The sequence below is a fragment of the Pelodiscus sinensis genome, chromosome 3, assembly GCF_049634645.1.
Source record: "Pelodiscus sinensis isolate JC-2024 chromosome 3, ASM4963464v1, whole genome shotgun sequence".
NCBI classification, from domain to species: domain Eukaryota; kingdom Metazoa; phylum Chordata; order Testudines; family Trionychidae; genus Pelodiscus; species Pelodiscus sinensis.
In genome coordinates this window covers 163,335,687-163,363,594 of record NC_134713.1, presented here as the reverse complement: position 1 = coordinate 163,363,594, position 27,908 = coordinate 163,335,687, and the positions used below count along the sequence as shown (strand labels likewise).

At 46.1% G+C, this 27,908-nt stretch overlaps 2 protein-coding genes across 3 annotated transcripts in view; one reads left to right on the top strand and one right to left on the bottom strand.

Moving 5' to 3' along the window:
* Positions 1–3,339, top strand: part of MSH2 (mutS homolog 2) — a 92,015-nt gene extending 88,676 nt beyond the window's left edge. The window contains exons 15-16 of the mRNA XM_075925390.1: positions 144–316; positions 2,920–3,339. Coding sequence (XP_075781505.1) covers positions 144–316; positions 2,920–3,090 — 344 coding nt within the window. The 3' untranslated portion in view covers positions 3,091–3,339. The remainder of the gene's footprint in view (positions 1–143; positions 317–2,919) is intronic.
* Positions 3,340–7,389: 4,050 nt separating this feature from the next.
* MOCS1 (molybdenum cofactor synthesis 1) overlaps positions 7,390–27,908 on the bottom strand; it is a 53,660-nt gene continuing 33,141 nt past the window's right edge. The window contains exons 5-11 of one of the 2 annotated variants that reach the window (XM_075925388.1): positions 27,582–27,643; positions 27,166–27,277; positions 24,603–24,715; positions 23,900–24,010; positions 20,363–20,483; positions 17,337–17,384; positions 7,390–14,480 (exon numbers count right to left, since the gene is read on the bottom strand). In XM_075925388.1, coding sequence (XP_075781503.1) covers positions 13,570–14,480; positions 17,337–17,384; positions 20,363–20,483; positions 23,900–24,010; positions 24,603–24,715; positions 27,166–27,277; positions 27,582–27,643 — 1,478 coding nt within the window. In that variant the 3' untranslated portion in view covers positions 7,390–13,569. Of the gene's footprint in view, positions 14,481–17,321; positions 17,385–20,362; positions 20,484–23,899; positions 24,011–24,602; positions 24,716–27,165; positions 27,278–27,581; positions 27,644–27,908 lie in introns of both variants that reach the window. The other variant, XM_075925389.1, reaches the window with a different exon arrangement.

Below are 27,908 nucleotides of genomic sequence, written 5' to 3'. Positions count from 1 at the left end.
AGAGAGACTAAGTGGTGGCAAGCCAGGAAATAGTGGGAGAACCTAAACCATATGACTCCTCAAAAAGAAATTTTGCAAGGCTTGTTTTTATGATGTTAGTCATTGTAAATACTTTCTCCTGGATTTTCTTTATTTTTCTTTAGGTGTCTGTGATCAGAGTTTTGGAATACATGTAGCAGAACTTGCTGCTTTTCCAAAGCATGTAATAGAGAGTGCAAAAGAGAAGGCTGTGGAGCTAGAGGAGTTCCAAAATATTGGAAAACCTGAGGAATCTGAAGGAGAGCCAGCAGCTAAAAGACGCTACAGAGAAAAAGAGGTTTGTTAATGTAGTCCATACAAAATCTATGTCAGGCTACCTAGGGAGGTCGTGGAATCTCCATCACTAGAGATATTTAAGAGCACGTTGGATAGACATCTATAAAGATGATCTAGACAGTGCTTGGTCCTGCAATGAGGGCAGGAGACTGGACTGGATGGTCTCTAGAGGTCCCTTCCAGTTTTAGTGTTCTGTGATTCACTGAAAAAAGTTGTGCACAATATGAACCCTTTAGAAAGCAGTGTAGGGGTAGCTGCATGCATGTCATTTTACTGTGCTGAACAATAGGGACTTAAGGCATAGATGGGACGATGGTTCCAGCTATCACTTAAGTTTTTTCTCACATGGGCCAAAGGCCAAAATTAGTTGGTTTGGGTTTGTGTGCACGTGCCTTTTGTTGTAATTTAGTTTACATGTAAATTAATTGTTCATATTTGTTCAACGTATTATTTGGATGGATCTGCAGTTGACCCACTCTTTGACCTGTTATGTGAGGGTTCAGCTGCACTAATTTCTTCAGCCTCAAATAGGCCTGGTTAGTATAGTTGATGCTAGTAAAAAGTTAGGTTCATATTGTTTTCTAATATTAGTGTAATAGATTGGATCCACCTTTAGTCACTGTACCCAATCAGGTGCTGATGGCTGCAGTGCCAAAGCTCAGGCTGATGCTGTGATGCTGATCTTTGAAGCTCCAGCACCACTTCGGTGCTCACCGCCACCAATGCTTCATAGTGATAGAAATGTAGCCGTGTTAGTCTGGGGTAGTTGAAGCAAAATGCAGGACAATGTAGCACTTTAAAGACTAACAAGATGGTTTATTAGATGATGAGCTTTCGTGGGCCAGACCCACTTGCTTTGATCTGAGGAAGTGGGTCTGGCCCACGAAAGCTCATCATCTAATAAACCATCTTGTTAGTCTTTAAAGTGCTACATTGTCCTGCATTTTGCTTCAACCAATGCTTCAGACACGTTTCATACTAATACTGCCCCTGCACCCAGCAGTAGAACTGTGCAAAATGTCTGCACCTGCAGCACTGGCTGAAGGCAGAGATGTGCTGCTGCGTATGAGTGACTCTGGCTGGCTTGGCACAGAGATGAGGAGTTGGGCCCTTGGCTCTGAGTCCCCTCTCCCCAAGATAGACTGTTCTGACTATCATGGTTCCTGTGCTAACAAGTCTGTTCTACACTGTATCCCTGTGAGCTGAAAAAAACCTTCTGTTCTACCTGCTGCCTGAGAGTCACATCTGGCTGCAGATGGGGGTGGAGGGCCCAGTGACTCCCCCACACCTCGGTGACATCCCTGCCCTGTCTTTTCCCACAACCGAAGTGCCCAGGGAGCCAGTGCAGGCAACAGTGGTCCACCCATGCCTTCTTCGTTTAGTGGCAGAGTAAGGGGAGCAAGGCAGTCGCAGCTGCTTTGCTACTCCAGCTGCATTGCTCTGTTTCTGCCAGGAAGCACAGCAGAGTCCTCTGGAGGGGCACAGCTGGGAGAGCAAAGCAGCCAACAGTTGGGGCCACCTTGTTTTGCTTCCCCCTCCGGTAAGTGTGGAGGAAGGGGAGGACCCTTGCTGCCAGCACCAGCCCCACTAGTCCCCCAGCCAGCTCAGCTGCTGGCCATCTCCTTACTCTTCTCTTCGAAAGTAAAACCGCAGTCTAGAAGTGGTTCTTTCGAAAAGGGAAGGCTTTTTTGAAAGATCCTGTAAACCTGAGGATCTCTTTTCAAAAGAACCTCGTCTAGACTACGGTTTTACTTTCGAAATAGTGCTTTTTTGAAAGAGCGCCATTACGTGATTATGCAAATGAAGCATGGGAAATTCAAATCCTGGCTTCATTTGCAATTTCGAAGTGCCTAATTTATATCCCTCTGTCAAAAGAGGGATGTAATCTAGACATACCCCTACTATCGCAGTCCTCACAAAGGAGGGTGAAACATTTCATTCTTAGGTGTGTGAAAAATACTGAAGATATTGCATGTGTTTTGCCAGTCTCGCTTAGCAGATGCATCAGCATCACTTCTAGAAGCAGACACATGCTGTAATATCCCCAAATCCTTTCATTGATGGAGGGTTCCCTCACTGGATGTGCTGTGCATAAGCATTTCATACAATGAAATCACAATTCTGGGAGCTACAGGATTAAGCAGATTATTGCGATGGGAGTCCCACAGTACAATAGAGGCTTATGCAGAATCTTGTAGTCTTGACAAATAGTGTTATCAGCACAGGGATTTCAAATACTAATGAATAATTTGTTTGGTGCTCTTATTGCTCATCACTTCAGTTTTAAAAAGCTCCGCTCATCGGTTTTCTTAAAGGCAAATGCACTAAGCGTTTCTATTTTCATGTGTTCCTTTTAAAGACTGTCAGTCTCTGGTTGCTTGGTAATAACTTGTCTTTTCTTTTTGTATTAAAACATGTTTCTATTTGCAGTTTAGCTTCACAATAGCTAATCGGGTATTCCAACTGTTGCCAAAGTGCAAAGATACTACATCATTTACTTCCAGAAAACTTCTGATGCTTAATGAAATTCTCTTCTTAATACTTGCTTGGTGGGACTGTACAGAGAGTGAGCTTAAAGATTAAACACTTTCATTTTTATTTCAGGAAGGTGAAAAAATAATTCAGGATTTCCTTTGCAAAGTGAAAGCATTGCCCTTGACAGACATGTCTGAAGAAGACATCAGAACCAAACTGAAAGAAATGAAAGCTGAAGTGCTGGCAAAGAACAACAGTTTTGTGAATGAAATTGTTTCCCGAATAAAAGTTACTCCATGAAAAAATCTAAAATGACACTGCCTGAACTGTGTTAAGTCACAAGAGTGGACATTTTCTTGTCTTGCCGGTTTTATGCTCTTTGATGTATATGCTCAGTAATGCTTTGTACTCGTTACAGCAGAAACACTTTCTCTTGACTTGTAGTTATTTTTATAAAATGAGTCCTTGTTATAGCTGCGTGAAAATTTATTTACTTCTATTTTACTTTTATTATAAATTCTCAATAAAATTCCTCTTAATATCAGGGAAGTGTGAATAAAAAAGAGCCCTCGTTTTTCCAGGAAGTTACACTACATACAACTTTTACCATCCTGTGTTGTGAAATCTGTTACTCCTAATGCAAAATCTATTGCTGTCCTTTACTTCAGTTTTTTCATTCTCATCACTAATGCTGTATCATAATGTTTTTCATTCTCATCATGAATGATAGTTTCACTTTTAGAAGCATTGCATTAATGGTGGGGTTTTTTTAGAAAAACATTTAGTAAGGAATCTTAGCTAATGATTACAAATGTAATTGAGTCTGACCTTACATTTTAAATGCAAGAAATGATTTACACTTGCTTAAGGCCGATGTGGTGCAGTACTAACCCTTCATTGTATTGAGAGAGGGTGGGAAAACTTTTTTGGGTTGGGGACGTCTGACCTACAGGAAAATCAGAGACCAAACACAAGTGAGAAGCAAACAACAACCACCTCACTGATATGGCCTCCAACTCAGAAGCCGAAAAAAAAAGCTGCTTCATTCATGGAAGTTATGGTGCCAGAGTTCCCTTTGTACTCCAACCTGCAGGGGAGGGAGGTGCCCAAGGCTCAGGCCTTCCCCCAGGGCTGCAGTAATTCTTTGGGGGACCCAGGGCTAGTGGATTTTTTGTGGGCCCCCACCTAGGTTCTGGGGTGTGGCCAACAGCGAGGGGTTGATTGTGTGGGAGGAGATGGGGAGGGGGCTGGGGGCATGGGTGGGAAGTGTGTGGGAGGAGAGTGAGGGTGCAGGGGCTGAGCAGTAGGTACAGAGCAGGGTGGGACGGGGGGGTCTGGATAGGAGGTAGGGTTCAGAAGCAGGCTGGGGGGGGTGTGACAAAGCAGGGGGTTGTATTTGCTCTGTTCTCTATTATGTTGCATGTAATTTCTACTGTCCTGTAGTTACCCTGACTGTGTGCCTCAGTTTCCCTGCAGACTGCACCAAGTGAGAGAGTGATAGGACTTGTGGTGTGACAGGCTTCCCTATTTACACAGTGGCTGATGCTTTCTTTAAATTGAGCCTGAGAAGGGGAGTGACACCCAGTGACACATTTTACCTGGGGAGCTGGACAAAGGCTGAAGGCGGGGCTGGCTGCAGGGAAGAGCGGGCCTGCTGGGTATCAGTGAGTCTTGATGGCTTGGGATGCAGTGTGATGTCAGGGCTCTGGGCCCCCCTCCCTGAGATGGATTGTACTGACTGCTTCTGGTTATTGTGCTGACAAGTCTGCTCTACACTGTATTCCTGTGTACTAATAAACCTACTTGCCAACTGAGAGTTGTATTGGACTGTGGATGGAGGGTACAGGGCCTTGGTGACAGAGTGGGGTCTGAGTGGGTGGCTGGGTGCAGGTGCATGGCCTTGTGATAGGGTACAGGACTGGGGGTAGGTTGCTGAAGAGTGCTCATGGTGGGAGTGCGAGGTGGAGCCTGGATGTAAAGCAGGGCACAGGAGCTGGGTGGGAAGTAGGTGTAGGGGAGGAGATTGAAGTGTGGGGTCTGGGCAGGTGGTAAGGTGTCAGGGTGAGTGTATGGGACCTGAGCTTTAAGTGGTTTCAAGTGATAACAGACCGATCAAAGTAAGTACTAAGATAAATAAAACACATCAGCTAAGCTTCATACTCTAAGAAACTTGTTATGCTATTTCTTACTCAAATGGTAGTTTTAATCATCTCTCTCACAAGCTAGCCAGCCTCCTACGTTGGGCCTGATCCATCCGCCTCCTAAGTCTTAGATGCTTCAAGCAGTCATCTTAGTGGTAAGTGTGTGTGTGGGGGGGGGGGGGTTCCTTTTTCTGGTTCCCTGCTTATAAATAAATATTGCCCAAGGTGGGAATCCTTTGACTTCAGCTTCAACCCTTTCACACGTGGGATGTTAAATTTCAGTTAATTTAGTAGTTGAGTAACTTCATGAATTCTTACCGGTTAGTCAACTATTCTGTAGTCCCTAAGGATGCAGCTGGCAGCAGCACGGGGGTGTAAGGTGGGAGCTAATCTGCAAGGGGAGCCAGTTTAATCACCAGCTCCTCTTGTGAACCAGCTGCTTGTTGCCATGTGCTGCTGTCTCTGATAAAGACAGAGCTCCTGGACCTGACACAAGCTGGAACTGAGCCAGGCTGCCTGCCCGCCTGGCTCCTAATACACTTTAAATGCAGAGCCACACCCAGCATGAGCCAGAATTAATCTGGGTTGCTGGCCAGCCTGCTAAAAAATTTACTGGGGGGGGGGGGGGGGGGGGAGAGGAGACATGCATGTGGTCTATAGCATTGACCTATATGCTTTTGCTTATCAGTTAATTGACTACACTATTGCATCCCTATTTCACACCCCCATGGGAAAGTGCTCCCATCAGCTGACCTGGCCTCATGTTTTAGCAGGACCAGACTTAGTCCAAGCTTACAGGAAGCACAAGACTATTCCCAGGTCATTGTCTTGAGCTCTGGGCAACTCTTAAGGCTGCCTGGGGAGGCGGGGGCAGTGCTCTCCAGGCAATGCTGGGGAGAGGGCAGCACTGAGGGCTGGTTGCCTTGGCCCTCCCCTTCTGGCTGAGGCCCTGATCCTTCTAGGAGTGTGGAGCTAGCCGGCCCAGTGTGACTGTTGGCTTCCCTGCATATATACAGCATTACACAGTATCTGTTAGAATGGAATTGTATAAAGTAGTGTATAAATGGAATGCACAAAGGGGCCAAATTAAGATGGCACAGGCAAGTTGTTTGGTGTGCCCTAACTTCTGAATGTGTCCCATTTTTTTGGCCCTGTCACTCTTCCAGTTGGTTCTTTTTTAGACTCTGCCTTATTCTCTTCCCACTTTTCTCTGCTCCCCACTTCTCAATCTCTCAGCTCGCCTTCTGCTTTTACTCTACATTCTGCCCTTCCTAGCTGGTGCTAGCCTTTCCATGCTCACCTTGCTCGCTGGATGCAGAGCAAGCACTGGAGCACCCTCTAGCAAATGCAGAGATGGACCTGTAAGTTGTGCAGAAGTGTGCCAGGGCTTGTGCCATTGGAGAGTCATGGCAGAAGCGGTGGCATTTTGTGTTCAGCAGAAGAAAACACAGCAAGGTCCTGTGCTAAGATAGGCGAGGAAGGGGAGTGGCCATCAGCTTCTTTCCTCTCTCTCTCCCCCCTTCCTCTCCCCTCCTCCACCAGTTTCTTGCCTGAAACAAACGCAGAGCCACAGTGGGGGTAGGTCCTGCACCCAGCTTGAGTTAGAACTGAGCTGGACTGCTGGCAAGTCTGTTAAAAAAAATTTACTGGTGGGGGAAGTAATGCATGTAGGCTATAGCATTAACCTATATGCTTTTGCTTATTGGTTAATTGACTACACTATTACATCCCTATTTCACACCCCCATGGGAAACTGCTATGTTCAAAATGGGCTCCAGCATCAGGTGACTTGGTTTCATGCCTTAAGCAGGACCAACCTTAGTCCAAGCATACAGGAAGCACACGATTGAGTTGAGATGTGAGGAAGGTGCTTTCTTTAGAAGACAATGACTTGAGGCATCTGTGTAGATTTGCATCCAGCAAGGCTCACACTAATAAATAGCTGTCTGGAAGTCACATCAGGAAAATGGCAGTAGTACAATGTTCAAAGTGCACCCAACTAAAAGTTGCTTGCCCCATCCCACTGCTGGTATTTCTCTGCATATTGGCATATGCTATAATTTACTCTGCCTGAGGGTCTGGCCTATGACTCCCCCAATAGCATTTGTGTTTTACTGCATTCCTGTATATTTGATAATTTAGCATTGTTTGGAAAAGGATATGCTAAGTCAATTTCTTCCCTTCCCCCCCTCCCCCCCCCACAAAAAAGCCATCCAGCCAAGCTCCCCTTGATTTTACCACCTTAGCCTTTGCTTCTTCAGGCTTTGTGTCTCCTTTCATCTGTGCACCATGGATGGCCAGTGACCCAGTAACTTGTAACCTACCAGTTGAGCTCAAGACGAGTCAGATGAGAGAGTGTCTCCTGAAGAGAAATGCTAATTGAAAACTATAAAAGAGGGATTTTAAGCTTAATGGTGACATATGTTTACTCAAAATTAAACCTACACAAAGCAGTTCATTTCCATTACAATTAGTCTTTATTAAAAATGCATCAGAGCAAAATAACCTTCTAAATCATAGACCCAGTTTACTTGTGCGTTATTGATAATACATTTTGAAGCAAGGGTGCAAACACTATTGGTAGTGCCTGTTGGTAACATCTGTTCATAAAATAGATGGACTCACCTATCTATAGCAAAATACCGGCATAGAAAATGTTATGGCACCAACATGGAGCTGTCACTTAAGAGACAGCCTTCCTAGCTCCCTTTTTCCCAGATGCAGGAATTATAGTCAGAGTGGGGGTCCTGGCTTGTTAGCTCAACTACTGCACCAAAGCAGATTTTCTGAGGCTGAGAAGCCTTGTGTTCAAATGTGCCATCACCTCCGCTTTAAATGTTCTTCTCTGTCACTCAATCCAACTCATCATTCGTCAACGCTCAGCAGGACACGTGTGTTTGGGATTTTCTGAATCATCATACACCAGGCTGTACATTTTTAAAAAGATGTAAATGTGAGCAAACAAAAGTGCTCATGAAAGTAAGTCAACCTTGCTGTAGCCATGGCAGAGTGCAGACACATGTCCCTTCCCTACTTAGCTCAGCATATTCACTTCAGTCCTGGTGTGATGTGGGATTTAACCATAGTGATAGGCAACCTTATCTGAAGCCAGACCCGCCTAGGATTTTAGCACCCAACTTCTACTCCAGTCCATGGGAGTTGGGTGCCTAAAGTCTTTGGAGGATCAAGGTCTAAGTGACCTATCTGTGTTTCCAAACCTGACCCAAGCTCTGCTATATTAACCAATATTCTTAACTAGTAGAGCTGCTCTGCCATGATGGCAAGTAATCAGTGTTGTTGAGTGTAGAAACAGGAACTAGTGTTCAGCATTAATGTATTTGAGCACCCAGAGTGCATGTAGTTTTTCATTGCATCAGTGCAGATGTAAGGGCTCTTAGTCACATCTCACAGTAAATATATGAAAATCTAAGTACCAAAAATGCTTTTGCTAAATACAACTTTTCATGCTTTATAGGTTTGCTAAGGAAGTTGGTACTTAAGAGTTGCATACAGCAAGCAAATTACTTTCACAGTAAAACAAACCAACCATACGTTTGAGTAGATTATCATGAGCTCAAAGATGTAAAAATCCATTTTTGAGTAGTGTAGCACACCTGCAGGTTGATTGTGTAAAAAAATGTTTTCCTGTAAACACCCAGCTAAATTAAAAGTTAAATATGAAAAGAGGGTGCTAGAATGAAGCCACCAGCTCCTCAAATGCTGTCTTCAACCTAATGCAAGATTATAAACTAGGCCCCCAACCCAGGTGAGAAACCCAGAGCAGTGTCAACTAGTGGCCAGTGCTTCTCTACAAGGAAGACTCCACCCCTGCATACTCTAGTAGGGGTGTGGGATAGAGAAGCAAGAAAGGAATTTAGCACCAAGTCTGTAGTTGAAACAGTGCAACCTGTAAGGGTCTGGAAGCCAGCATACCAGCTCAGGACTCACATAAGGGTGTTAAAACTTAGTCAACAGTGCTTTGATGTTGCGACTGGGGTTGGAGGTCAGACTCTCTCAAATATCCGAGGGCAGAGAGTCTGAGCTACAATGGCTAGCACAAGTCTGTTGAGGTGGGCTGGGAGATTTGCTCTCAAGCACAATGTACATATCCCCCTGAAGTGCTTAGAGACTCCCAATTCCTCTGTGACCAGTTCTCACAAAAGCTGAACATACCTTAATGGTAGACAAAAAATTACATAGCTGTGTGAGAAAGGGGCTAATCTGAGCACTCTTCCAATGAAAGGCCTGATCCACATGAACACGCACTGCCAGCTACTTCTAAAGCAAAGTACCAGAACCAGCATCTGCCACCTGGTTCCACACAAGTGCCCCATAAAGTCAGTAAGATCTCATGAGCATTATTTTGTGGTGGAATTTGGAACTTAGCATCCTGGCACCACTACTATTACTGAGATGTTTTGGGCAGTGGCTCAGCTGCAGAAAAATATATAGGTTGAACCTCTCTAGTCTATATGGCACTCTTAGGACCTGGCTGGTGCCAAACCAGAGAATTTGCTGGACCATGGGATGTCGATATTGTCTATCACCATTACCAAGACTTCCAGGCTGTGTCTACACTGGGCCACTTATTCTGGAAAAGCAGCCGCTTTTCTGGAATAACTTGCCAGCTGTCTAGACTGGCTGCTTGCTTTTCCGGAAAAGCAATGACGATCTACTGTAAAATTGTCAGTGTTTTTCCGGAAAAACTATGCTGCTCCCGTTCGGGCAAAAGTCCTCTTCCAGAAAAACTGTTCCGGAAAAGGGCCAGTGTAGACAGCACAGTAGTCTTTTCCGCAAAAAAGCCCCAATTGCGAAAATGACGAAAGTGCTTTTCTGGAAAAGAATCCTGCCAATGTAGACGCACTTTTTCCAGAAATACTTATAACGGAAAACTGTGCCGTTTTAAGCATTTCCGGAAAAGGGTGCCAGTGTAGACGTAGCCCCAGTGTGTACTGGGCTCTTAGAAGACACTTAAGGGTAAAGTAGAGCTAAATAGCAGGACAGAACACAGCCAGCCAGGCCTGGTGGCTGTAAAACTTTGTGGGAGCATGGGAAACATGACCACACTTATGGTAAGTGGACATCCAGCAACCTAAAATCATGCTGGACCATAGATGTTGCTGGACTAGAGAGGTTCAACCTGTACTTCAAACTGCTAGCTATGGCTTAAAGTGAACTCACTCTACAATGTGCTTCCCCAGTGCCAACATGATACTCTGCCTGCAACTGAGTTAGTAAAGAAAGGGGTTTGGAAAGTGCAGAATCACGGGCAATCAGCAGTATAGGAGAAAGGGAGGGATTAAAAGTTTTAATTCTGACCCTGCCATCAGTTTGCTGCACTAAACCTGAGAATCACCTTTGAAGTGATGGGGATGTACTTAGTGCTGACATGTAGGGTCTCGGTGCTGGATAACGTGTTTCTTGAAACAATCTTAGGGAGCAGGCTGTATCAACATCATCAATCACAAGGCAAAGGAAAGAATTCTTTCAAGTTACTTGAAAGCCCTGGTTTAATAGGAAAGCAAGGTTAATATGGCCGTTTGTAAAATTTCCTCTGTTCTGCATCTCAAAGGGGAGGGGACACTGGTATCCAAAAGGCTGGAAACTTGAGCCACAGAACCACAACATTAAAAGTTGGGGGCCTGGAGGTTTAGGCAAGGCTTTCAGATGACTGTTTAAAACCACATACAGCAGTAGCAAACAAGTTAAAACAAAGAAGTGTTAAGAGTATGTGGGGAAGCTCCTCCCCCTTTAAAAAAAAAAGAAAGTTACTGATGAACTCTCCCTCCACACTATGCCTGTATGACCACTGGCTTCATTTTTAAACACATGGGCTACGTCTAGACTGGCATGATTTTCCGGAAATGCTTTTAACGGAAAACTTTTCCGTTAAAAGCATTTTCGGAAAAGAGCATCTAGATTTTTGCGGAAAAGCGCGTCCATGCCAAAGTCCCGATCGTAGCTTAGAGTGGCACTAACATCCACAATGGCACAGAGCTGGAATCCCTGTTCTGTTGTACGTGTTTGTTCTCAACGGGGGGGGGGGGGGGGGGGAGAACCTTCAACTCCAGTTTTGACAGTAAGGGAGAATTGTTTTTCAATTGAGAATGACAAATCAGTATATTTTACTAAGTCTGTTCTCCTTCCATGCCAAAAGCAGCAGTTAATTGTGCAGGTTTTTGAAGATCATCCCTAATAAGGAGACAATTTCAAGAGCTGAGTTACCAACCCCAGGGCTGTGTCCCTTTTCTGTAAAAGGGATACAAATTAGACACAGCGCAATTGCAAATGAAGCAGGGATTTAAATCCCCCCCGCTTCATTTGCATAAACATGGCTGCCGCTTTTTTCCGGCATTCTTTATTTTAAGAGGAATAAGGGATCTTTTGGAAAAGGCTTTATTTTCCGAAAGATCCGCGTCTAGACTGGCGCTTTTTTCCGGCAAAGCTCCGAGCCAGAAAAAAGCGGCAGCCATGTTATGCAAATGAAGTGGGGAGATTTAAATCCCTGCTTCATTTGCAATTGCGATGTGTCTAATTTGCATCCCTTTTACAGAAAAGAGATGCAGTCTAGAGACAGCCCAAATGTTTCAAAATCATTACGCAAGCCAGCCCACTGCAGAGGGTTTCTATTAGCCTTCTGGATTTTAGGATGAATTCAGGTCATACTTGCAAGTATTTCTCTGCCACCAGGACAGATAGGAAATTTTGTTTTTTTTAAAAAGCGGAGATTCTTGTCTAGGCACATGCCTCAAGTGGTTCAGGCTTTAACAACCAAGAGAGAACACCAGTCAGAAACATCAAGGACTTCTCCATTAGAAACCTGAAAATCAGTCTTTTAAGTGCCTATTGCAATTTCCCCTTGAAGGATTTCCTCCCCTGGAGCAGAGTCAACACAGCAAAGGGATGTTTATGGTACTGTCTGTTCAAAGAATCACTGAGTTCAGGGACACCAGTATGAGAGATGGAAGACCTAGCTTTGGCTTTCTCTCTGGGCTGAATGCAAATTCCAGAAGAGGCATGACAGGTGGATGTTATTCAAATTCCAGAAATAAGAGAGAGAAGGGCTTGATTCTGCTCCTATTTTGGGGAGTTTTGTCCCCAGCTTCCACGAAGAGCAGAATGGGGCCTTGCGGCACAGCCCATAAACTTGTTAAGAGTACAGAAATTATGAGGTTGTTTAAACTGAGCCACTCAGTTGCCAGCCCATAATGGCTCTCTTCAGAAACCTATCATGGCTACCCAGTTTTGGTCGCACTTCCTGATGGTTGCTCGAGGGGGGCAGCACAGTAAGCCCTGACGTATCTCTGCTGGGGATCCCTTCAGAACTCTGCAAGGAAAGTGGCCTACTACCTTGTGGGAAGTGGTTCTGATGGACATACATTGACTCAGAAATGGCCAGTGAACATGCAGGGACAGCTCAAGAGTTGGCTACCATGGCAGGATGTGCAAATTATACATCCTTCTACACCAGCAGCCCTCTGCATTCTGCACCATGCCCATGAGCGCTAGGTGGCAACCACCAACATCTAATTGTCCATTCATGGATATGAGCCCCCATCCCCTTGCTGTGGTACTATTCAGACCCATTTATGAGCCAAGCAGTTGCGTGGGAGGTGTGGCTAGTTGACTTTGAACTGAATAATGCCAGCTGATGGACCCCTCTCCATTATTAAAATCTTTGCTCCGTGGCCAAGACTCGATGGCTGCGTCTAGATTGGCATGATTTTCCGTAAATGCTTTTAACGGAAAAGTTTCCCGTTAAAAGCATTTTCGGAACAGAGTGTCTAGATTGGCACGGACGCTTTTCCGCAAAAGCACTTTTTGCGGAAAAGCGTCCGTGCCAATCTAGATGCGCTTTTCCGCAAAAAAGCCCCAATCGCCATTTTCGCGATCGGGGCTTTTTTGCGGAAAACAAATCTGAGCTGTCTACGGTGGCCCTTTTGCGCAAAAGCTTTTGCCCGAACGGGAGCAGCATAGTATTTCCACAAGAAGCACTGATTTCTTACAGTAGGAAGTCAGTGCTTTTGCGGAAATTCAAGTGGCCAGTGTAGACAGCTGGCAAGATTTTCCAGAAAAGCGGCTGATTTTCCGGAAAAACTGGCCAGTCTAGACACAGCCAGAATGACTCCCGTTGTCTCCTCCTGACGTTTTATCCTATTTCAATTTTGGTGGGGAGAAAGGAGCAATTCATAAGCCACAGTCACTGATCAAACGTACAAACTGTCCTAACTGTGTTCTTCATTTGCCAAGGGAAGCCAGTGCCTGTCAAAGCACTGGATGGGTTGCAGCAGCCCGGCCAGTCTCCCTGATACCAGAGGGCTGAAGAGCCTCAATTATGATCCATGGCAGCAAGGCGAGGCTCCATAGTCTCACTGAACTCTTGGCCCCGCTGCCCAGGCTACTAGCAAGGCTGCTAAGCATGGTCATGGATGCATGCGGAGACTTGCTGAACGGAGGAGCAACCTCGTTTCCCGTAGGCCAGACACTAGTGATCTGCCATTGCCGACCAAGCAGGAAGATGGCCTGGCCACTCAGAGACGGTCACATTCTTTTATAGGATGGCTGTTGTTTCCCCAGTCTGACTGCTGATATGGCCCCTCAGTGCCCATGTGGGGATGCTCCTGTTCCGGGATAAGTGCTAGCCACGCTGGAAATCTCCCCTCTGCCCTCCCGTCTTGCTCAGCAGCTTCACCTCTTCAATGACAATGTCATGAGTGACCGCTTTGCACATGTCATACACAGTCAGGGCAGCCAGGCTGGCAGCCGTCAGTGCTTCCATCTCCACGCCCGTCTTACCCTGGCTGCAGCAGAAGGCCTGGATCACCACCGCGCACTTCCTCTTGTCCAAGCTCAGAGACACGTCCACCTGGCTCAGAGGGATGTTGTGGCACAGTGGGATCAGCTGGCTGGTCAGCTTGGCTCCCTGAATCCCTGCGATCTGGGCTACTGCCAGAACATCCCCTTTCTTCAGCTGGTTCTGCTGCACCATCCCAAATGCCTTCTCACCCAGGCGCACCACAGCACTAGCCACTGCAGTCCTTTCGGAATCGGGTTTCCTTCCAACATCTACCATGGCCACCCGCCCCTCTTGGTCAACATGAGTCAGGCTGTCAGAGGGACCAGGTCCGCTGGTGCATAAGTCAGAACGTATGGCTTTGGACTGAGATCCTGGGCCCTTTTCTTCTGACTGGTTTTCAGCAGCAGCTGCCCCAGAGGGACTGTCCACAGCAATTTGGCTGGTGTGCGTAATAGAAGAACTTCCTGTCCTAAGGCACTTGGTGTCCGAGCTAGAGTTCAAATACTTTTGGAAGATGCAAATGCCTCTTGCTTGAGTGTGCAGAATTTCTGCTGCAAGCGGCTGTTGTGCGGAGCGAGATCCTGGCAGGGTATGCTGCCCTGTAAACACATTTTTCTTCAATGCTTTTCCCATCTGCTTGGATAAACTTGTTCTCAGCATTTGCCGGTGGCCAGGTCTGTGGCCCCCTTGCTTTGAACTTTGGGAATTCCGCAGGGTATCTTGCAGCAGTGGGGAAGATCTCAATGCTGACTCTGAAGAGAGGGATAAATAAAAAGGAGTCAAAAGCTTTGGCTACTACTTGCAATTAAGAATCTGAATTAGGACCCAACAGAGCACTGTTTCCCCTTCTACACAACACAAAAAGCCCTAGGAAGCCTGGAATTCAATTCCATTTCCTTATTAATGTTCCCAGTTCCCCACACTCATAGGCTCGGTATTAACTAGACCCACTTAGCAGTGCTGGGGTTGGGCACAGTGTCATGTTCGGGTGTTCACGTGACAGAGGGACAATAAAGATCTTCCTCACCCGAAAAAAAGCTAATTTAAAAAAAAAATTGTTTCACTCCCTTGTTTTCCCTCTCCAAATCCTGCCCACCCCCTCCCCTAGCTCTGGCTGCCACTCATCTTCTCAAGTATGTCGAATAATTTCACTTTCCTAGTTTCTGCTCCTAACTGCAGCCCTCAAAAGTCAGCTGGGCCACAGAGCACTCGCTGCATTGCCTGCAAGCTCCCAGACAGGCTGTGCTGGGAACCTCCCTCATGGCTGCCAGTTCTTGCTGAGTAAATGACGTGCACGGGCTTAGTTACTGGGCGCTCCGATTCCTTCAGTTCTCTCTGCTCTGACCAGGAGCTCTGCCAGCTCAGTTTAGATCTTTATTTAAATCTGGGGTAGCCTTCCCGACCCCTCACACTAATCCCCAACCTCCTTTGGCATTTCCACAACACCCACTGCCAAGCACCAAGTCAGAAGGAGCCCGTGATGTACACAATAAAAGTGATTCACGATAATCCAAAGGAAGAAGGGGCAAAGAGGTAAGCAGTGGCCAAGTCTTTTAACAAGGCACTTTTTTTAAAGGAGATCTCCACTATTCCTTTCTTCACTAATCCTTTGAGACACACACGGGCTCAGGAGAGGGTGGGTGGATCAGCAAACCGCTGCTGTAGCTCTCTTAAGTGGGACGCTTGGGAAGCAGCAGGTTCAAGAGCTGTCCACAGAGGAGTCCGAGCAGCTCTGCTGAGTGGCACATGGTGCTTCATCTTTCCCAAGGCAAAGAAAATCCCTACCTGCTTCGCTGCTTCTTGATAGTCTCTCTCAGGCACAGCATACAGTGCAACGAGCCCCACACTGCACCCTACTGGGTCTATTCTCTTGCATGGGCAAAACTTCACATGGAAGATTACTGTCTATTTAACCTCTTCCCTGCTAGGCACAACAGTCCTGCCATTCAACTGGCTCTGGGAGAGAGAGACTACGTATCTCGATTCAGATCCAGGAGACTAGAGGTTAACTGCCCTTCGCTTTTAATCAAGACTTAATTGGTTTGCTGCTAGCGAGTGATGGATTTGCAAAAGGAAAGATTCCAACAGGGTGCACCGAGATCACTAGCGCTAGTCTCATGAAATGTGCCTGCTGGCTGCAGCCAGCCTTGCCATAACCACTACCCTCATGGGCCAAGAAGTAGCAAACTGCGAGGACTAAAGCTGCTCAGAATGGAGCGTCAGTCAGTACCCTGGGGGAGGGTCAGTGTCCCATTAAATAGAAGTTTTGAGTAGGGGAGCTCAGATGACTGGGTAAGTGAAAGCTGGAAGAGGCACCCTGCAATTATGCACTTTAGAGGTACAGCACAAACTGCCTCTTTTACACAAGTTTCCTTCAAATCCCACCTCTGTCCTCACCCAATGGCACACAACATAAAAAGACAAAGAGCGGGACCACGAACTTCCATGCCGGCAATAGAGACAATGCACTGGTAACTTGCTGCTGCTGTAGATCAGCAGTGCTCCGCTTTGCTCGTACCTTCCTAGCAGATCAGCAAAGCTAAACCTCACTGAAAAATTCCCAGCTGGAAGAGAAGAGGATGAATGAGGACTCTCCCATCACTAAGGTGAACATGCGAGGAGAACAGCCTATTCTGAATATTTCTGGTTTGAAATCTGTTCCTCCCCCTCCTTTGAATTAGAGCTTGAATTGTGTTTGTGGTAACGCAAAGGTACTTGTGGACAAACATTCTAGCAAAGGGTGGGTAACACAATCTTGTCCTTGGGAAGACAAGGACTAATGCTACACACTCATTGCTCCCCCAGCCTTAACCCAGTTTAGGGTAATGTATTAGGGGCTCAGACACTGGGTGCTAGACAAGTACCCACAGACACTAGGCTGCAAACAGTAAGTGGTGTACTCACCCCAGGGTGTATGCAAGTGAGTCTTGCATGATAATGAGATGAAATGCCAAGTTTTCAAAAACCATTTAGCCAGATTCGGATACGGGCAGTGAGGTGAAGGAGCAGGATTTTCTTGTGATAACTGTGTCACCCCAGTGAGCTCAGGGATCCCACCCGGTAGTACTCACCATCAAGGAATTCTTTGCCAGCACTAACTTGATGCCTGCATCCTTTAAGTTTAATTCATAATGTTTATGGTACAATTTGTTCAAGGTACCAATATCTCAGCCAGATCCTGTTTTGTAAGAAACACCTAGAAATGCTGTACGATCACTGTCCTGGTCTTGCTTAATGCAAACAGGGGAGACAGTGCCAAAGCCTAAGGCCTTGATATACAACTCTCAGAACCAAATGCATTTTTTTTAAAGCTTAAAATGAAAACTATTAACATCCATGTAAGCGATCCATTCCACATATAGCATGATTACAGGTTGAAGCTGATAGACGATTCACCAATTCTCCCCCTCCATCCCTTCCGTTTTTTCTTTGATAGTCTTAAAAATGACCCGCATTTCTAAAAATCATTTCATCTCTGCTCTAAGTGAAGTAGAACTACATTGAGCTTAGGGAATTCAACCCTTTCCAAGGCCCAGAGCCTTAAATCCAATAAAACCATGGTGTGTGGGGGAGGGCGTATATGTATTACGTACTGATTTGTCACCCACCGATCAGGATCATTGGCCGGTTCTTCATCTGGGAAATGTTAAACATACCTAGAAATAAAATAATGTACATAAACATTGATTGGGGGGGAAACCCCATTTTAAGTCATTTGTCTTATGCCATTTATTCTTCTGCTGCCTCCCAACCTCCCATTCCTAACCTCCAGACTAAGAGAGTGAGAGGCCAAAATGCAATTAACTCATTAAACAATTCACTCATTAAAATGTAAAACTTGGTCTGAAGAGAACATGCAACTATCACACAGTAGAGCCTTTCCCCGGAAAGTCTCATATAACCAGAATTATTCTCTGCACATGACAGCTGTCAAACAACACACACTGCCTGGAGAAAGATGGTCTCCAGCGGTTAGAGCACTAGCCTAAGATTTGGGAGACCAAGGTTCAATCCCCTGCTCTATCACAAAACTTCCTGTTACATGGGAAAGTCATGTGGGCGCCCAGTGCCTCAGTTTCCCATACATAGAATCACAGGGTTGAAAGAGGCCTCAGGAGGTCATCAAGTCCAAACCCCCGCTAGAAGCAGGAAAAAACATGGGGATAATAGTATTTATGTGGCCTTTGAGAAGTGTGGCAGTCACAGCTGCAGACACTCAGGGTATGTCTAGACTACATGACTCTGCCGACAGAGGCATGTAAAATAGGCTACCGACAGTCAATGAAGCAGGGATTTAAATCTCCCCGGCATCATTAAAATAAAAATGGCTGCCGCGCTGTGCTGGCTCAGCTGATTGTCGGCACAGCACAGCAGTCAAGCCGCGGATCGGTCGACAGGGGAAGCTCCTGTAAACCTTGTTTCACGAGGCATAAGGGAGCAGTCAACAAAGACTTCTCTTGTCGACCGATCTGCGTCTTGACTGCCGCGCTGTGCCGACGATCAGCTGAGCCTGCACAGCGCGGCGGCTATTTTTATTTTAATGAAGCCGGGGATATTTAAATCCCTGCTTCATTGACTATGTCGGGTAGCCTATTTTACATGCCTCTGTCGGCAGAGACATGTAGTCTAGACATACCCTCAGATACTATAGTGACAGGAGCCATTCAAGTACCTTAGCTAGACAGTCATACTTCAGGAGCAGCAATGGAATTTCACTGTCTAGGTAAAAAGGTTACACACATAACTGTATCTCCCCCAGTACACCTGCACACCTTGCAGTACAAGGAGGCTAATAGCGGGAGCTCCCAGGATTGGTACAGCATTTACAAATAATCCGGAGGCAGAAGGGAACACCCAATTGTTATTTGCTGATGATTTCAAAGTGTTCTTGTTAGTACATAAAAGCTAGTGAAAGACTCCAGACAGAGGTACAGTTTAGGTTTACTGGACAGCACGGTGGCAGACCCAACTGTGTTTAAGTACAAGTTGTGCACAATGACAATGAACCTAAGTTTATATGTTGAAGAGTGCTGATGGCCCTACGGACATGAAGAGATCTGCTCTGTGTATACCGGCAGTAGTACAAGAAAAGCATTAGCATGTTCGGGGGTTTCAACAAAAGATTCGACTGACAGAAGGTGAAAAGCCTGGATACACCCCCTCATTTGAGACAGGGCACTCAGCTTTAGCCCCCTATTCCCACTGCAGAGATTTACTAGCTCCAGAGAAGGATAACAACAATGGTGAGGGGCCTAGTAGGATTTATAAGAGAACAAAAGAACCACTCTAAGTTAATGGTATAAGTGTATTTAGAACAAAAAAAGGAAATACGTCCTCCCAGCACTGAGTCAGAGTCTAGAATTCACTCCGCAGGGGGTCAGCTCCATACTGTAGCTGAATTTTTGAAGGCAGCTGGAGAAGATTTGTGAATACAATCATTTGCAAGCACCACCAGCTTAGATAGGAATAATCCAGTCTCCAGCCTCAGACTGTAAATGCATCACCACAGGGGCTCTGAAACCATTCTCCATCCCCAGCACAGTGCTGCAGACCCAGCTGTATCTTGGCAGTTTCGTTCAGCTTGCTCCCAAGAATCAGAACTGGTCACTGTGAGAAACTAGCTATCAGACTAGATGGATCAGCAATCTAGCTCTGGTACTTGCAGTGTTATCTATTTCGAATAAGAAAAAGTGGAGATCACAGAATGCTACAAAGTGGAACAAGATGGCAGGTTAACCATAAATTGCAGGGCTACCACTAGGGATAGTAATACCTAAAGAGGAGAGGGCCAGAGATAAAAGCCGCCAGAGACAGAAAGTGGTTCTCCTGAAATAAGGCTGAAGGCAGAGGAACAGCTAGAAGGGCTTGCTGGCTGACCTGCCTAAACCAGAGTTGTCTGCTGGCTCTGAACCAGAGCCAAGGACCAGAGAAGACTCAAGGAAAGTAGAGAGCAGCCGGTAGCTTTAGTCACTGGACCCCAAGGAATGGTGAGAGGGTCATAGGGACTGAGGGATGCTTCCTTGGCAAGGAAGCAGAGAGGGGCTGTGGGCCTTCCCGCTGTGAAGGAGGCAGCTGGGGTGGCAGTCCTGGCTGAGGGACTGAGGACCGATAAGAAGCCATGCTGTGCACTGGGGTGATAAAGACTGTGTTTTAGCACTATTGTTATGGACTACATTGTTGTCATACACTGGCTCCCAGCAGAGATGTTTAAGCAGAGCCTGAAGCAGAGTGTTTGCGTTACTCAAGAGGGAAGCTGAGGTGCCACTTACAGGGCTGCCTCCAGAGAGTACTCATTTACAGCTACACTCCCGAGTTCTATTTACAGCGCCACTGAGACACCAGAAATCCACCCAGCTACTAGACAGCCTGGGCTCCCGCTTCAGAAAAGGGTGAGAAAGATTCAGAAAAGTACCCAAACTCCAGAGTAAACTTGGAACATTGAGGCTGACCTATTCCCAGTTGCCTCACTAAGACCAGTGGCAGATAATGCTCCTCATCTACTGGAACCTCCTGGTGTCCTCTCCCGAGTCACTAGAATTCCACAGAATAGCCCTGCTACCGAGTGTTCAGAGTCATCCTACAAAGGATACTGTTTGCCTTCGCCCTTCATTATTACTTGATGCAATAAACATACCCGCATGCTGTTTCTTTTTCCTGCCCACTGCTGCTCTGATGATTTGAACCAATTTGTCCTCTGAAGCACCGGACCGTAGGTGATCCCTCAAGGACACTTCTGAGTTCCCAAAAAGGCACACCTGCAATAAACCAAGGGGAGGCGGCAGAGGAGACAAGGTGAACAAAGCCAGCTTGGAAACACTATCCCTATTACAACCTCTCTCAGCATCCTGGGTAAATACGGAGTAAAAGCAGAGTCACTTCCCAGCTATGCACCTGGGTCTCTGTAGACCAGGGTATGAACCTGCTCTTTTGTCTCTGCTTAGCCCCTGGCAGCTGTGAGGGTCTCAGCAGAATGGAGAAGCTGCAATTCCATACCCTTCAAAAAGCTAAATGGGAGTCATTAGTCTTCAAATGAATATGTAAGAAACAAGCCCTATAGAGCCCAGGCTCCCCAAGGTTATTTGCAAGGATGAACATTTCAAGTATTTAACTGTGGCATGGAAGCAATTACATGGGATGGGCTGTCAACCTAGAAATTCATTGCAGTACTGGGCCTGCCTGACTGAACGCTGGATAACAAGATTCAGCTGCCTGCAATGCACAAAATTCGACTCAGAACAGATCCAACATCTGGGGAGCCTCACAATGTTTGGCTGTGAACTCAACAGGATCCAGTACTACAGCAAGTCACCTGTACATAAGTAGGGTTGCCAGATGGTTTAACCAAAAATACTGAACAACTCCTCCTGCGCCCTCCCAAAAAAAACAGCCAGAAAATAAAATGTTGTTGAGCCCCCCAAAAAAAGAGGGACCCCAACTGCAGTTAAGGAAAAAAAATCCGTATGACCCCTTTAAGAAGAGGGGTTTTTTTTGCTGGTGGCCATCTTGTTTTTCTGTTCCAGCCACAAGACAAGCCCCTGCGGAACCAGGTAAGTGGGAGGGAGGGGAAGGGGCCGGGGTTGAGCCCAGTTGCTGAGTGTGTCCATAGGGTTGCCAGGTGTCTGGTATTTTCACCTCCTAGCAGGGAAAAAAAAAAAAAACCCAGAAAATTCCGGACATTTTAAGGTGTTTTCTGAATATTTTTTAAACCGGACAGGAGGTAAAAATACCAGACTGTCTGGGTCAATACTGGACACCTGGCAACCCTAAACGTAAGGCAGCAAAAAAACCAACCTGGTCTATGAAAGAATAATGCCTACAGTTCTCCTAATTGTAGTACTCTTAAAACTACCGGCCAGCTGTTGAGTTTAGGGGTATATAGAACAGGATCACCTGGAAACACAGCAGGCAGGTAGAGAGGTCATGAGATTTATTTCCTCCCTTCATCTCTCCTCCTGTTGTATGTCTTCTTGCACCTTAGCAGGGGTGCAAGATGCCCTAATGTGGTTTCCAGGGGTTATCCAGGAAGCAGGTATTCAAGCAGGGTTTTTTTTTTTTTTTTTTTTTTTATTATTAAAGGTTCCACAGCTACTGCTCCTAGATTTTGAAATGTATTGCAGTTGCTAAGAATGTGCACCAATTGATTTGATGCCAGTACAGAGTTGCCATCCCTCTCATGGGGTCACTTTGCTCTTAAGCAAATTGCTTTAGTACAACTGTGTCATCTCCACTAACTTCTAAGACACCTAATCTTTTGCTCAGCAAAGGGTCTGGAGACAAAATGGATTTCAACATACAAGTATTGAAAGGTATATGGAAAAACACTCATTTAAAATGAGAGAATTTGACCCTTGTAAGGCCATTTTTACAATATTTTTGTAAAACTTTTTTTAAAAAAAGTTTTCTATTGAAAGTAAAAATAAGTAAAACGTATTCCTCACCCGCTTCGCTTTCTGTGTTTGAAATCATTTTGTGTCACTGTGACCACAGGATGGTCAGGGACACTGGTGTATCAACACAGAAAATACTTTTTTAAAATCAGAGAAAGGAAAATCTGCAAGTATAAAACCACAGACATTAGCAGGGGACTCAGGCAGGCATACTTGAATCTATTTTTTTTTTTAATTGACAATACCATTTGTCATGATTATGAGGGTTAGTCAGCAGCCTGGGGATTAAGGGGTTAACTACACCTAGCCAGGTGGAGTGGCCAATAGGAATGTAGGTGGGACTTTCAAACTGGGACAAAGGAATTTGGGTTTTTTCCTTTTGTCTCTGAGTGAGTCCTCTGCAGCTACAGAGAGGGACAAGCATGTCTCTCTCTCTCCAAGAAACAATTCTTCATTTTGGAAGTAGGGTAACGTTTAGGTAGTTTCGTTAGGCTTTATTGTTTTAAGGGTTGGGTATGGGATGTTTAAAAGATGTTTTGGCTTTTCTTTGTAACTAAGGGTACGTCTAGACTACAGGGTTTTGTCGACGGAAGTTTTGTCAACAGATACTGTCAACAAAACTTCTGTCGACATAGAGCGTCTAGACACATTCAGTTTGGTCGACAAAGCAAGCTGCTTTGTCGACAAAACCCTGTAGTCTAGACGCAACCCTACAAGCAATAACACCTTCTGTCGACAGACTCTGTTGACAGAAGGTGTTATGCCTCATAAAATGAGGTTTACCAGCGTCGACAAAACCGCTGAGTTTTGTCGACGCTTTGTCGACAGAACTCAGCGGTAGTGTAGACGCAGGTCTAGTTTTGTCGACAAAAGTCCACTTTTGTCGACAAAACTCAGTAGTCTAGACACACCCTAAGTTCTAGGCCCATGGAGTTTCTCCATGAGTATATTTTGTTACCTTCCCATCTAGTCATTATGCTTGCAATAGGAATATTGTTGTAATAATAAAAGTTCTTTCTTTTCTTTTTATTAACCTGGCATTGGTTAATAGTGTGCCCTGATTTTTATTTTAGGGGTGAGATTTCCCAAATGATCTTTCCCTTGATTTCTTTATCAATATTTGGGTGGTGGCAGCGGAAGTTTTATTCCCAAGATCTAGGTTTTTAAGATTTTGGGGGAAGTTTTATACCAAAGCCTGGTAGATAAGGCTTTGGGATACACTTGCTGGCCCCCACTTCTGCATTTATCATGCCAGAGTGGGGAAGGAGCCATGACACCATTCTTTTAAATCTGTGTGTTACACAATGGAGCAATTCTTCGGCCATCAATTCCTCTTTTTACATTGCAGTTTAGAGTATAGTTATAGTCAGCATTTGAACTCCTCTTCTCCTGGCCCCCTGACAGTCCCCTTCCCTTCTAAATCTCTTCCCTACTTTCCTCCCTCTCTCCTTCCCACTACTACCTCTTCCGTCTCCAAGCCCTGGTCTATGCTAAGGAGTTCTTTTGAAATAACCCCCTCTTGTTTCAAAATAATAAGTGGAGTGTCCACACTACCAACCCCATTATTTTGAAATAACAGGCTGGTTATTTTGAAATCTGTACTCCTGCTTTCCTCGGGGAATAAGCTTATTTCAAAATAGTTATTTCAGGAGTTATTTCAAGTTAATTATTTTGAAATAATTTCCTAGTGTAGACATGCCCCAACACTGTTCCATGTAAGAGGAGTTATTCCACCTCCTACTGCAACTGTTAGTAGGCGAAGGGCATCTTGTTGCATTGCCTACCTTGAGGTTCCCATCTGCTGTTATCCTCAGCCGATTGCAAGATCCACAGAAGTGCTCAGACATGGAAGTAATAAAGCTGATCTGCCCCTGGAAATCCGGTACCTTGTAAGCCTGAAGCAGCCCCCAGGAAGGAAGAATAGATCAGGGTAGATAAAAGTCAATGATACTACATTTTTAAACGGTTTTATGATTTTCAATTCAGTACAGTTCTTTTTAAAAATAACTCCCACTTAAAATTATATTTGACATGACAACCTATGTTAAGGCCTAAACTTATTTTATGTGATTTAAATAAACAAAACAATTTAAATCTCTAGATCCCAGGTTTGAATGAAGACTAAAATGGGAAGAAAGATATGTGTAGAGAATATAGGTTTAGTACTATTCATACCTGGGAAACCCCCATGAGTAACAACCAGAACGCGCTCTCTGGTTACCCTCCCCACCAGTAAGCCCTAACATGTGTGACTCACTGACACTTGTACCGGACAGACGAGTACTTGTTAGGTAGCTGGAATTTCCATGGGTATAATTAGCGATTACTGCTTCCTGAGGCTGCGTGCCTTGGAATCATTACATACATGACTACAGAGCACTATGCCACATGCTGATTCTCTTCACTCTAGCCATTCCAAACACAAGCTGTTGCACACTTTGCTGAAGCGTTGGGTCTCCCTTCCTAGTATTCTTAGCCTGCACCCACCTTGGCTGTGCTGGAGGCCTCGCAGGGCAGCTTCTCCAACTCAGGCCATCTCTGCCTGACTGTATCCAGCATCTCCTTATAGCTCACCATCTTCTTGAAATTCCACTTGTTACCTAGGTTTTAAAACCAGCATGTATTTAGCTACCAGCAGCTTTTAAATAGGAAAGGACAAAAAGTCCTTTTAGCTAAATTTCAATCACCCCTTTGAACACCCAGTGAGGATCCATATCGAACCTGCGAGGCTATAGCAACCTCAGACAAAGTTAAGCCATCCCTGTCTGTTTGGAACAGTGGATGCAATGAACTGTGGGCCAACCTAGACGTGTCAGGAAGGGCAAGGGTCTGAAGAGAGAGACTCAGACTAACTGCCTGTGTCAACGAGGTAGCAACACTGGTCCTAGCTGGGGATCTGCATCCACTAGCCCTGGCACAGATTTGAGGCTTATGCCCTTGTGCTGGCACAGTTAAATGCAGAAGCTGAAGATAAGTTATTCCATCCTGGAATGGCCCCAGTTTTCCAAAACTAGGATTGGAAGGGGGAGATCGAGGGCCTTTTTGGAAAGAGCAGGAAAAGTTCACCCCCAGCAAAGAACAATATTGATATCGTGAGCTCAGATGACACTTTCTGGAGCATGGGACGCAAGGAGGTTCTAGCAAGTCCTGAGTTCTAGAAGGGCATAACGGGTACATAAGGAAAGCCCACTCTTGGCCCCTGCCATTCTACTCAGGCTTGTGGGCCTTGGGCTGCAGAGCTTCTTCAATGCTGTGTAGACTTCTCTGGGGCTCTCCCACCCCACTGTGTCCTAGAGCCAGGACTCCCGTCTGAGCCTGGAAGAACATACAGCAGTGACACAGCCCCCCAGCCCAAGTCAGCTGGAACTGACCAATCATTGGTTTTGTCTTTGCTCGTAGAGGTACTTCAAGTCTCAAAACACCATCAATGGAACAGCCCACTCCATGGACACTCAGGGTATGTCTACACTGCACCGGTAGCTCGACATAAGCTACACAATTTGAGCTACGCAAATTACCTAGCTTATTTCAAAATAGCTTATTTCTTAATTTGGCACCATCTACACAGTGCCAAATTTCGAAATAACCCGCTGTTCCAAAAATGTCCCTTACTCCTTGCGGAACAAGGTTTACAAGGACATCAGTACAGCAAGCCCACTACAGTAAACTTCCGATAATACGGCACCTTTAAGACCCAGGGGGTGCTGGATTAATCAGATATGCCAGACTATCAGAAGGGGGGGCTATGAGGGGTCTGGAGTGGGGTGGGAGGGGATGCCACCCCAGACCCCTCATAGCCCCCCCTTACGATAGTCCAGCTCTGCCCCAGGCGTCCCTGATTTAGCCGCTGCTGGTCAGTTTCAGCAGCAGCTGAATCGGGGATGCCTGCAATAGAGCAGCTGGGGTGCTGCCGGGTTGGTCCCACAGCGCCGAGGGGCAGCGCTACGGCACCAACCCAGCAGCACTCCAGCCTGGGACAGAGCAGCTGGGGTACTGCCGGGTTGGTTCCGCAGCGCCAAAGGAGGGCGCTGCGGGACCAACCCGGCAGGACCCCAGCTGCTCTGCCCCAGGGGTCCCCGATTCAGCCGCTGCTGAAACAGATCAGCGGCTGATTCCAGGAAGCCCGGGGCAGAGCAGCTTCCTGGAATCAGCCGCTGATCTGTTTCAGCAGCGGCTGAATTGGGAACCCCTGGGGCAGAACAGCTGGGGTCCTGCCGGGTTGGTCCCGCAGCGCCGAGGGGCGGCGCTGCGGGACCAACCCGGCAGCATTCCAGCTGCTCTGCCCCAGGCATCCCCAAGAGCAGCTAGGGTGCTGCCGGGTTGGTCCCGCAGCCCTGAGGGGCAGCGCTACCAACCTGGCAGCACCCCAGCTGCTCTGCTCCCGGCTTCCCCGATTAAGCTGCTGGTCAGTTTCAGCAGCAGCTGAATGGGGGAAGCCTGTCCAATTGCCCCAGCACTTCCGGGTTCCTGATGGTGCCGGACCATCAGGAGTCCCGGAGCATTGGATGCCGGACTAATGGAGTTTTACTGTATATTCTGAAATAACAGACATGCTGTTAAGATGCGGGATAGCTATTTCGGGACACCAGGGGTAACTGCACTGTAGGCGAAGCCCCACAGTAATAGAAAGCAGATGTGAGGAGGGAGTAAAGGAAGTTTCACAGGTAGCGCATACCTTAGAACTGTAACACCACCCTGTTTCTATGAAGTTTGCTTTGCAGGAAAGGTATTGCTAATATGCAACAAGCCAGCCCCTTCCTCCACCCCCTGGTTATCTCAGAGCACCCATACCCTGCGGCATGCTGACCTACCATTAACCTGCACTGGGGCTTCACACAGCAGTGAAAACTACAACGGCTACTTTATGCTAAGCTTCTCTTCGGTTGACAGTAAAGATTCCGGCACCCTGTAGCAGACAGTTAATGCAATCAGGATTCAGAAAGAAAGCTCAAGTAGTGAAGACTTGTCAGACAGACTCACCTCCCTTCCTGCGTTATCTCCAGGAGAGAAGGCAGAGCTGCCTAGCCAGTTACATGACAGGAGTACTCACCATCGAAGGGCATGTATTCAATGAACCGCACATCGAGTGGCTGGTTCTGTGTGAGTGCCACAAAGTCCAACAGTTCATCCTCATTGAGGCCTCTCATCACTACACAGTTCACCTGGAGAGAGAGAAGTAGCCTAAGCCATTGTGCGGAGTACCTGAGACTCACATCTCCCACGTAAGATCTCCATGCTCTGAGACTCTAGATTAAATGGCCAAATCAGTCATACAAGGTGAAGAAGTAGGACCCCCTTATGTCCTGGAAAGGCACTTTGATGCTACTGGGAAACTTCTTTAATATTTACAGAAATTACCATCCTCTGAAGGGGGGGAAAAAAAAAAAATCAATCTTCCTGAAAACTGAAGTATCAAGCCCGAATGAAACACGGGGTTTGAGGATGTTACGCACCAAATGATCTTACCTTAACAGGATTGTACCCAAGTTCAATGGCTTTGTGGATTCCTTCCATTACTTTATGAAAGCCTAAAATATAACAAGAATTAAGTCTTCAAAAAACCCTGCAGGTGAGCAAGTTAGTAAGTATTAGACAAAAAGATGGCAGAGACAAAACAGCTGATCCAGTTGATGGGCTGCTGCAGACTTAGTGACCTTGGGCAAGTCAGTTTAGGCCAGATTTTCAAAGATATTTGGGTGCCAAAAAATGCAGGGTTGCCTAGTGGCTTGTGGAAACCCCACTAGGCACTCCTGCATCTGTTTGGAACCCAATACCTTCAGAAATCTGGCCCTT